We start from the raw sequence: 12,520 nt of genomic DNA on the forward strand, positions 1-12,520 counted from the left end.
ATCATTGTAGAATCAATACATTCATCGCTTCGCTCACAATCTAAAATTCTGTCAAAAACAAACACGAAGCGATCAAATTCAAATATTTTTATCAAAATTAAAATTAGATTTCTGGAAGTAGGTGTATTTTTTTTCTGATATTGGTCTTAATGCACAAAAAATACGACCAGCTTTCAACAACCTTAAATAATACTTTATGATATAAATGCGTACATAATAATATATTAATAAAAAATTATGTATGGGATACTCGCATCGTTTGAAATGGATTGTATTTTATTGGGAATTTTGTATAGGGCCCACAAAAACATTTGGGACAGAGGCCCAAAATTTGATGTGGAGGTTTTGGTAAATGATTCCGGAATTTCGAAGGGGGAAAAATGAACACGTGTGGTAAGAAATCCAGAAGCTTTGTATCAATGAATCCAATGCCAACAGTAGCAGTCACCAAATCATCCAGGGGTGGCCCTACTCAATGCACTAGCGATTATACAAATGCAGCTTGACTTTATGGTGAACTTAAAGCCAGTGCAATAAAGGAGGACAACCATTTGACGAGTGTTCAAACAAAACCGAATAACTACTGAAGCATGAGGAATCTGAAGTTACCAACAATTGAGCCTCAAATTATAATTTACCACTGCATACACTCATATTAATGCAAAGCTATGTTTTTAATTGTTTAAACGAACTAATACACATGAAACAAAATTAAAATTTTAATTGAGACGAAGAAGTATCGATTTTCTAATCAAAAAGTATTATTAAGATAAGTACCTAACCAAAGATAATAAACATAAATTATTATGTCCACTACATTACGAACTTTCCAGTGATTTAAATAATTGAGTGTTATATACGTTGGTATATGAACAAAGACAGGGGGGAGGGGCGAAATTTAATAATTTTAAGAAAATAATCGGCACTTTTTTGAAATTGGGTGAAACAAAATAGAAATTTAAACATTAAAGTAATATACTTATTGCTATTATTGTGTAATCTAGCCGATCACTATTATTTGGCACTCAATCAATTAATTAGTCGGTGTAGTAACAAACAATATTGTTGTTAGGAAGAGCTAAGTAATGATTCAGACATTTATTACGAGTACGTTTATTTTGGTGATTGAAATTTTTTCAAAATCTTCATTAACCGCTTAGTTATATATATTATACAAGCATTATTTCAAAATGAATTTAACAAGAGTTGTCAAATTGGTTGTACAACCCAACAGAAGTAAGTGACGATTTTGTGTTGATTCTTATTTTCTTAATAATCTCCATAGTCTATACTAAGGTATTTTGCAAACAAATTTCTTAGAATAGTTTTTGAATGTTACAATAAATCACTCATAAAGATGACGGTCCATTTGGCTTTTAGTAATTTTTCTTTAGAGGTCATTAGTGGATAGCTTGAACTAAGATTCATGGTGGGAAGGAATTTATTTCGGAAAAATTATTTATCCAGAAAAACAATCAAATTTTTTAAAATATTTTTTATACTGACTTACAGTTAATTTTACATGTGTAGGTATCTAACATTTAAGTTATAAATTATTACTGCTTATTATTAATGTAGAAACAAATCTACTTTACCTACCATTTTTAGATTCTGATCGGAGCGAATAATGTATTGATATTATAATAACGTGTGTTTTTTTTTTTTTTTTATTTATTAATTTTTTCGTGTTTGTCATTACCGTTTGGGGCAGTAACACTGCTTCGATTTTCTTCAACAGTATCTTGTTCGATGGGAAAGGGAATTTAGTGCATTCAGGAGGTCAAAAGAAATAGTTTTCAAAAGCGCAGGGAAAAACAAAACAAATACCTATTAAGGAAAAACGGTAATTTTTACGCAAAATCGGTTTTTAACTAAATCGACTTTGGTTTTTGGTGTAATTCTAGAACAAATAACCAATAGAACAAATGACATTTTCACTGAATGTTTATATTAGCATTTTTTATACCTGATACAATTTTCAAAATATTTTGTCTTGTTTTGAGCGGTTAATTCAAGACTGCTAATATATTGTTACGGTGGTAGTTGAAAATTATTAAAAATACATAGCCACAATTTTTTTAAAAGCATTTAAAGTTCAAATTTTGACAAAATACGTAAAAATTACGAAAATGTGCAAATTATTTTGAGTAAGAAATTCTTAAAAAATTTTCTTTTTAAATCTAAGATTTGAAAATTGAATTTAAGATTCCTCATATATTTGTCTATGTTTATCAAATAAAAAAATGTCTACCTGTATATCAAATTAAATTTTTTGAACGTTTGAAGTTCAAAATTTTTAAAGATTGGATATTCACTCGATTTCTCATGTAGCGAATTTCTTATTTTGCTTTAATTCATAAACGAATAACTGTAATTACTTGAAATTTACGCCATATGTATATTTTATCAATTCCAATACTTGATAACATTTTCAAAATATTTTGACTCGTTTAAATCTGTTTACGGACGTTTTCAATTTTTAATTTATTAGTTTTTTTTTCTATAAATATCAATAAAATTGTATTTGTTCGATCAAAAATCGTGACAATTTAATACAAGGCTCCTGATATTTTGTTACAATAGTAGTTGAAAAATATAAAAATACATAGGTACAAATTTCTGCACAAAAGACTGACCGTCGATTCTTCGCTCAGAATCGTTTATGGTACCTATTTATACAATTATAATATATCATTGAATTTAAATTTAACACCATCCATTACTGTGATCTACTTGTAACCTAGTGTACAGCAGAGCCCACTTGCCCACCTTTTTTTTTCTTGAAAATACAAAATACCATTGCCTTTTAAAAATATTTTTAAAATATTGAAGACTATTAACATTTTCTAACGCTATTAGAATTGTAGGATTGTGCTCACAGCTACTATATAAATTATTTAACATTTTTAGATAGGTAGGTACTTATGGTAATAATTTTATTGTTTATTCTAATATAACATGTATACATAGAGGCATAATTTGGACATGTTTGTATGGGGGGGGATTGAAACATTTATTCCCCCAGAACCCACCAAAAAAAAATAAATTTTAGCTTGTATCATAAAAACCTATCAGTCCAACCATTCTGATCTGTAATCTGTACAATGTAAGAAGGTACCTGTTACATGTGTATAAATGCATGTATATCTACATTAAAATAAATAATTACATACCTACTGGTTAATAAAGTTTTAAAATGTATTTTATATGTAGATTCGTGGAATAATGTGCGCACCTATGCGTAATATACTTATAAGTTATAATCCTGAATTTCAAAACGTTATACGCTTGGAACTAAGTCTGACCTACAAATTTATTTTTCTATTATAGTATTGATCTATACTTTCTTAATTTCTTACAGTCAAATCTTGACTTATTTGATCATTGTGTAGAAAAATTAATAGGTATTATAAAAGTAACCTAAATAGTTTTAATATCTTCAATTTGGTTGTTTAAGATCAATAATATTAATTAAGCCATAATCAAATATTATCTTTACTACAATTAAAACATTAATACTAAGTAATTAGGTACCTTTAATCTGACCTAACAGTATCTATGTATTAATGGTGCAATCAAATCTGTAATATTATACAGTACTTACCTACGCATACATACCTACCACGTTCTATGTATTAATAATTATATTATACATTATAGTTAAATTATCAATATCATTTTCTTGTTTTTTTTTTATTTCAGATTTGTATATGCATAACATTAACAAAATTAAAACCATTTGTTTGAATTCACATCTGTGTGCATTTTCTAATAATTATTTTTACTCAAATATTGCCTCAAATCAATTTATTCCAATATCCTATACCACAAACCCACTAAATTCTCAAATTCGTCAAATATCATATTCATCGTCACTACTATCAGAAAAACAATGTTCCAAAATTGAAGAAGCTCTAAATGCTTGCAAAATAAAATGTCAAAGTAAAGAAGTTGGTAAAAAAGTACCTAAAAAATCAATCAAACAGAGAATAATTGATGAATTACTTCACTATTATTATGGTTTTAAACTTCTGGGACTCAACACTAAAATCTCCTGTAAATTGGCTGTTAAAAAATTGAGAGGTATTGAATTGACAAGAAGAGAACATAACTTAGTAAGTTTGTTATAAATTAAGTAACAACATAAATAGATAGTAGACAACTAAATTTTTTCTACATTTGGTAGTTGGTAGGTATTTAAAGTTAAAAATAAATTTAAAATAATATGATAATAGGTAATTACAATGTTTTATTGTGATTATTATAAAAATTATTATACTAATCAGATTAGCCTAAGGACCTAAGTACCTAACTAAGGTACAACCTAACTTGACTGATTAAAGTACATATGCACTTAAGACTTAACAATAAATTAGTATGTACATTACCTACCTAAAGTATCTTAAGTTAAAATTATGTCCATCATAGGTTCATATCTATCATTAGGTATAGTTAAAAATAATGAATTAAATTGAATGAAAGTAAAGCTGAATAGAATTAAACAAATAATTATTCTTTGATGTAATAGAAGGAGTAGTAGGTATAGGATGCAATTCTCACAACATTTTGTTAGTTATTATTATTAATACTTATTATTTAAATGTTTTAATGTTGCACTGTCACTATGTGTAACTTATAGGTGGGAATTAAAAAAAAACTTATGTTTAACAGAGCCAAGTTAATATTAACCTTTATATTAACTATAAACTTAAGTGTTAAAAATACCTATATTGTTTATGAATTATTAATTAACTAATTCAAGACATTAACTTAGGTTGTAAGATATTTGACTTAGTATATAATATTCGACGACTACCTATTGTTAATAAATAATTTTGTAGGTATATTAATAAAAATAAGGATGAGAAAAAAATGTTCGTTTACCTACCTTAATGAATTAATTGCTATACATTATTTCAGTTTGTTCAAACTGTGGCCGATCTTTTCCGATTAGTACCTTTCTCTGTGTTCATTGTCGTTCCATTCCTCGAGTTTGCTTTGCCTATTTTTATAAAGTTTTTTCCTGGTATGTTACCAACTACATTTCAAACAAAGGATCAAAAGGTTGGTTAATTTAAAAAAAAAATCACATTCTAAACTTTTACGTATTATTTTAGGAAGCAAAACTCAAACAGTCTCTCAAAGTGAAACTCGAAATGGCCAAATTTCTTCAAGAGACTTTAGATAGCATGTCTGTGTGTGGTAAAGGGCACACGAGTGAATTTGCTCAAGAATTTGCGGACTTTTTCGCAAAAGTATTTAAGTGATTTTGTATTTTTTCTAATTTGTATACATTTTTTCAACCTTGACTAACTACATATTAGGTAAGAAGAGAAGGTGTTGTTATACCAGCTGATGAAATGCTCAAGTTTTCAAAACTGTTCAAAGACGAAATTACCCTTGACTCACTACCCCGACCACAATTGGTTGCCCTTTGCAGAGTGCTTGAACTAAAACCGATTGGGACTTCAAGCGTTTTGAAATATATTTTGACTCTTAAGCTTCGATCATTAACAGTTGATGATAGGGTGAACAGCATATTATTTCAAATTTTATTATTTTATTTCAATATTATTTTAAATATTTAGATTATTCAAAAAGAAGGCGTTGATTCTCTGACGTTGAGTGAGCTTCAAGAAGCCTGTAAGTCTCGTGGTATGGGTGCTTTTGGTCTTACTGAAAACCGCCTGAAACAACAGCTCACTCAGTGGCTAGACCTATCACTCAACGAAAGAGTTCCCCCCTTATTACTTCTCCTCTCTAGGGCATTTAGTCTAACACCTAATATTCCAACAAATGATTTATTAAAAAATGGAATTTCTGCTTTGCCTAATTGTGTTGGTGCATCTACTGAGGCTGATTTGTGTGAGCGTGATGGTGCTATAGATAACAAGGCGAAATTGAAAGCAATCGAAGAAGAGGAACGTAAGGCAAAAGAAGAAATAGAAGAGTGTATGACAGAAAGCCTTAAATGCAATGTAGTTGTCAAGGCACCTGTTTTAACGGATTCAACTGGAAGTGAAGGGGTAAATCTAGATATATTGTTTTATTTTTGGATTGTTAATTGTTAATTTATATTTATAGGAAGTAACATCATCAATTTTAAAAATATTAGAATGTGCTATAGAAAGCATTAGTTCAGAACAAAATAAACTTATTGTTGAAAAATCAGATATCTGTGAATTGAAGGATGATATTAAATGTTACCAAAAAGTAAGTAAAATAGTAAATGTTGTAGATACCTACTTCCTAACTGGTGTAATATTATCTTTGTTAAACTACATTATATATTTTGATTGGCTTTAGAATAGCCATAATCTTCAAGAAGTAGAAAATGAGCAGATTAGAGAATCGGAGTCAGCTAAACAATTATTTAAGGTACTTAATAAAAAAATTAATGAACTAGATCAGGCCGTCAACGAGTTGGAGAAAATAGAATTAGTCGGTGCAAATATTACTATTGATGGGTAAATACTAAAATATTTAATTTTAATCATATTATTTGTCATTTTCACAAATTAACTGTGCTAATATTTCTTTTAGTGAATTAATCAAGATTGATGAACTAATCGCAGTAGTACGAAGATTAAAAAATGTACCGGATGAATGCATAATACAAAAAATAATTAAAATTCTGTCTAAAATTGACTGTGATAATGATGGTTCAATAAGAATAGATACTTTGTTGAAGGTAAGCATCACAGCATTAATTGTCTTGGTTCATAGGTAACTATTAAGTATTAGATATTATTAAATACATAAAATATTATGTATTATTTTAGATACTGCGTTTGATTGATAATGTAAATATGAATTTATCTGATAAAACAATGGATATAATAATAAAATTAGTTATCAAAGAGAAAAATGGTGGCAAAAGTGGCAGTTCTTGCAGTAAATAATCACTATTATTATTACGTTTGTGGTTTGTTTTCTATTTAATATTTTTACCGTACCGTTTACAATCGTCGTCCAATCCGAATTAATATTTTATAAAACATATCTTGTTGATCAATAATCATTGTTCATTTTGAATTAATTATTATTATAAAACTAAATAAATAAAAAACTTATTTAACAAAATGTATAACAAAAAAAATTACCAATTCAATATTATAATAATAATTCTTGTTTTTTTTTATTCTCACATACTTAATTGTTGTATTTTCCCCTTCAATTCATTAAATTTAATATTATAATATCCATATCAACATTGATATGAAATAAAATTGTTACTGATGGCCTTTGTTGCCGATGTTTTTTTTGAAATCAATAAAAAAATAATTAACTTCTACAAATAAAAAAATGGTAATATAATTTATTCGAGTTCTCGAATGTATTTATTATTTATTTAAATTATTAATTTTCTAATTTAGATTTAGTAATTATAGACGTACAGATAGTAGTGTATATATAGCATCTACGTTAGGTAGACTCATTTGTGGATTTAAACAATATTAGAAAAAATAACTCATCGGAAAATTATAAAATGTACGATTCTACACTTTAGGTAGTCCGGGGTTTGACGTCCGTGAAGTTGACCCCCTGACTTAGTCCTATCGAATCCGGACCAGTGCTAATATTTAGCAAATTTTTAACAACTAATTGCAACCGTCATAAAACAATTTGCAACCTACTCCGTAATGGCGAAACATTTTTTTAAATTATTTATAAAATTACTCATAAAAATTATTAATACAACTAACACTAAAATACGATTAAAAATTAATATATATTTATTATTTATTACCTAATACAAATTTAATTTTATAATTTTTAAAAATAATTAATACAATTATATGTATGTTAATAATTAGCTAAACGTTATTTCATTGACAATCATATTTTAATAATTTTTGTTCTTATTTTTATTAATTTTTTATCAGATATAGATTATATGTATATTAAATATAGATTTGTTTTACTCAATCAAGATTTATAAGCAAATATAACATTTTTATGAAACATAGATTTTTTATTTAAATTTAGATATTTTTTTAAATATATTTTATTCAATCAAAAGCAACTTTATGGACGTCGGGGTTTGTACTAAATTATAAACGCTTAAACGTCAAAAATAGAGTGTGGCTGAAAAATATTTCCCAACGTACTAGGTATACCTAGTACGTTGGCACTAGCAATAGGTACCAGTTAATTATTTATTCTAATATTGTCTTTACCGTGTATTTTCGTTTAAAGAAATGTTAGTAGATATTGTTATCCTGTGTTCGTGATCAAAATATACAAACAGTACGTATACCGTATACTTATTATTTCCGGTTTTTTTTTATCTTGTATTCTAATTGATTTACTAATTATTACTCAGCTTATACACCGGTGAGAACTTTTTGTTTCATTCCTTTTATGTATTAGTATTACCTAATATATTTATTCCGGAATATCGGATAATTAGATATTGAATATTGTCCTCTTAAAGAATGTTTACTTTTAATATTTATAGTAACTAGTTAGTCAGTCTGCTGAAATTAACTTGTTCCTTCCGACATTATTTTCAGTGAGGTGATAATGTGACAATTGTTAGCACATATTTCGGGGTATCTATTTTAGATTTTTTTATGCATATGAGCTTATATTAATACACGAGGAATAGGTATATTACACAATACACTATTGCAAGACATAACTCATTTGTCATCAAAATAACGATATTAATGAGTTGAAAACTAGAAAATATATAACACATAGTAGGTACAATCGGTTTATGTACTGCTCGTAGTTATTACCTACTTTTTGGTTTGTAAAGCTATCTATTTAATAATATTAAATTACTTATATTATATATTATGTAAATGTATGTACAGCCATTTAGCATTTTAGCATAATATTCTGTATTTCTGTCGATTTAGTAGGTAATCTGCTAGGTTAAATTAAAGAATCGTATAAAAAATCGGATTCATAAAAATACTCTAGCATTATAGCTACAGAAATCAGAATCATAACTCATAAGAATATAAATATGTTGACCAAACCTTACAATGATTTTCTCAATTCCTCATTACTATGTATAATTAATATTTGTTGTCATAAATTCTATATTACGTCATGCATAATGCAAAATACGAAGGAACCTAAATAATAATAATAATGATAATAATAATAATACCAACTCTATTAATTTTCTAATTATTAGCATAGGCTATTACATTTACGTTGATTATAATACAAATATAATATTATATTATAATAATTGTGGTTCACGAAATCTGTTTTTCTTCATTCTTAAACCGACATTCTTAAAGTACTAAAATTCTGAGGGTAATTACGTACTTTTCACAAAGAGTTTTGAGAAAAAAAAATAGAACATAGGTAATACTATATAAAATATATAGTTTTTTTTATTTAACTATAAGACTAGCCGAGAACAGAGAAGAGTGGAGAGCGCATATCCAACTGCAAAACCAACCTTAAGGGTTGAATACCAAAAGAAAAGAAAAAGTCGCTTGTATATAAACTTCTATTTAAACTTATTTATAAATATGTTAAGTATAAATCAAATTATCATCAAAATATAAACCTAATAAAATTTATTCAATGGTGTATTTTATTTTGTAAATATTAATGTTTTGGTAGGTGGTTTGCTCCACTAGCTATTTTACTATCCAATATCAAACTATCCAATTTTTTCCCTTATATTTCACCGATCATCATTATTTTATCGTTTTCATTTGAATTTTAGTTCCAGTTTGTTATTTAACGGATTTCTTTTTAAATATAGCTATAGAGGTTTGGCACACTCACTATATCCCATTTATTTTAAATGTTTTAAATTATTTTTGGTTGACATGGCAATTATGAAATACTAAAGATTTTTTTCTCAACGAAAAATTACTTATTACTTATCAGTTTCAGTAGGACAAATTGCGAATTACAATATGTTCGTAATAGTGTAATGTCAACAATGTTTGAAAAATACAACTAGATTTAAATCTTCAATGTGACTTATACTGACTGGCAACTTAACTTACTTTAGATTGGTATTAACTAATATGTAGGTAAGCATAGGTTTTTGTAATTACTAATTAGTACCTATCCATATTTTATCAGTTTCACTAAAATATTAATTTACCAGTAATTTGTTTATGTAAATATATATTAAATTGACATGATATATACCTACGTAATCGGTGAAATGAGTGCATAATGCAGATTAATTTAAACGTTTTTCAATAATAATTTGTTTATTATTATTTTAACGTATATTGTTCGGCCTTGTTCGGGTTGATAAAGTGGGGGTTTAGAAATCGAAAATAAACTTGAATTTTTTTTATATTTGCCAAGTGAGTGAACTTTAGAAATTAACATTACTATACGTACTAATAATATTAAAATACGCTAGGTATACGTATTGCTCTCAACTAACGCACCATCTTACAATCGAATATCTTATAATATTCTCTATATTTTTTTTTTGGTAATCTTGTAAATATCGTAACAGTATTATGATCTTAATTAGGCTTTACAGTTAAACTGAATTCACGGCTGCCAAGTGCTAAGTGCCAAGATACGCTTTAATACTGTGGCAATAAACAACTAACAGAGGGTAGTTTTTCAAGTGGAAAGTGTAATGCGTTACAATATGCACAACTCTAATTACAGAATACCAAAACTTTATTAATATTTTATGCACTTCATGCGAAAATTAAAGGTTAAATAAGTAAGTTGCTTGTGTGAGTGACGCTGATGGTATAATTTGATCGCATGTTTTCAGTTAACGTTATTAATGTCTTTATCATCGAGGTGACGAGGCATATATAATGATATCAACAGGTTAACTTGGTAATTTGTTAAAATTAAAAGTTTTAATATAATGTAAGTTATTATTAATAAGTCTATATAATTAAGAGAGAGATTATATCTAATGTACTACCTACCTATATTAGCTACTAAGCTAGTGAAGCTACAGATAGGAAAAATAATAAAATAATAAAGTTAATAAGTTTAGACTTAATTATATAGGTAAATCAATGTTTATTATTTCAACACTGATATTAATATAATAGATACCTTCTAGTTATAAACTTATATTATAGCCTATACCATACATAGATTATTATTAGCAATTTAGGTAGGTCGCAGGTACCTAAAGTGGCTCTAGTATTCTACCTGTTTGACTCTATATGCAATACATTTTTCGATGGAAAACTACTCGATGGTGTATACTTGTATAGTTGTATATATTCATTAAATGGATTTAAGGTAGGGAATGGTCAGTTTGTATCATAAATTGCATGCCTAATAAAAATAATAAAACACTTTACACGGATAGTATAATATAGTATTGCATATTGGCAAGAGTTTTTTTTTTATTAACCTGACGATATTATTGATTTCACTAAAATATACTGTGAGTTGACCTTCTTGTATTGAAACACACCCAAATTGTCAAACTGTCTGTTTAAATGATAACTTTTTTTGTATTACCAATAAAAGATAAAGAACAAATTGTCTGGAAATAATCATTTTAAGATTGTTTTTATTCCAGATTCGTTGTATAAAAAGTCGATCAAATAAATGTATTGGTAATCCTTTTGTTACCTATACGTTGACGTTAACGTCAACTTTTAATACTTTAAACGTTATTAATATACATTTTCTATTAATAAAAATAAATTTGACCAACCTGGATGCTATTTTATACAATATGTTTTCCACTTGAAACTGAATGTTTTCTCTTTATATCATATATGTACCTAATATTATTGTTAAGCTCTTAATCTAAAACCTGACGTAATGCCTCATCGTCAATCATAATATGTTTCATCTCCGTGACTGTCTCATCGAATGACGAACACTAATAAATCATCAGAATAAATATTTTCAATGTCACTCATAAAATGCACATGCTATATTTTTGACATATTATACTTCATTCAAATTATTACTATTATTATTACTATTATTATTATACTAAATTGAAGTCTAAGTGGTACTTAAGTCTAAATAAATTACATAGTTTTGGATTAGTTACTTATCCCTAAATAATTATTTTCTCTAAAAGTTCAAATATTCTAAAAATAATAGTATTTCATAGAATTTATTTTATTTCATTAGAGTAGAATGGAGATAAAAAAAAAATGACTGTCCCACAAAGACCACCAGTTGTGGAAGTAAGGAATGATTTGATCAATGGTAAACTTTACAATCATAACCTACAAAAACATGTTTTACAGAGGACACTTAAAACTTGATATTTACCAATATAATAGTTTTTACTATAATTTATTACGAAAGAATTATCTATTTTATTATTTCGTGATAGTTGATGATTATTGATTCAACTATCTTACAAATTCAGTTGGGAATTATTATTAACTTCATCAATATTATTTTATTTATCAACTAGTAAAGTGTTACACCATTTGAGTAGGTATTTAACCAAATAACAATAATGAATAATTAGGACTATATTTTTAATTACAGTTAATTATTAGCATTAAAATATTATATACCTAATTGTATTATTCATTTATTAAATTATTTTGTTTATACTGTCATATTT

General features: G+C 26.8%; 1 protein-coding gene across 1 annotated transcript; it reads left to right on the forward strand.

Moving 5' to 3' along the window:
- Nucleotides 1–1,190: 1,190 nt before the first annotated feature.
- Nucleotides 1,191–6,902, forward strand: LOC132952925 (mitochondrial proton/calcium exchanger protein-like). The gene is made up of 10 exons (XM_061025446.1): nt 1,191–1,236; nt 3,703–4,115; nt 4,921–5,064; nt 5,118–5,255; nt 5,325–5,528; nt 5,589–6,026; nt 6,085–6,213; nt 6,307–6,467; nt 6,544–6,691; nt 6,783–6,902. Exons 1-10 carry the CDS (start codon nt 1,191–1,193, stop codon nt 6,900–6,902), a joined length of 1,941 nt encoding a protein of 646 aa, XP_060881429.1.
- Nucleotides 6,903–12,520: the final 5,618 nt, after the last annotated feature.

This window comes from Metopolophium dirhodum, chromosome 1, assembly GCF_019925205.1.
Source record: "Metopolophium dirhodum isolate CAU chromosome 1, ASM1992520v1, whole genome shotgun sequence".
In the NCBI taxonomy this organism is placed as follows: Eukaryota; Metazoa; Arthropoda; class Insecta; order Hemiptera; family Aphididae; genus Metopolophium; species Metopolophium dirhodum.

Coding starts and splice junctions, on each gene's coding strand:
- LOC132952925 (XM_061025446.1), top strand. CDS start 1,191: ATGAATTTAACAAGAGTTGTCAAATTGGTTGTACAACCCAACAGAA. Junction 1,237..3,702: donor GGTTGTACAACCCAACAGAA/GTAAGTGACGAT, acceptor TTTTTATTTCAG/ATTTGTATATGCATAACATT. Junction 6,692..6,782: donor GAATAGATACTTTGTTGAAG/GTAAGCATCACA, acceptor GTATTATTTTAG/ATACTGCGTTTGATTGATAA.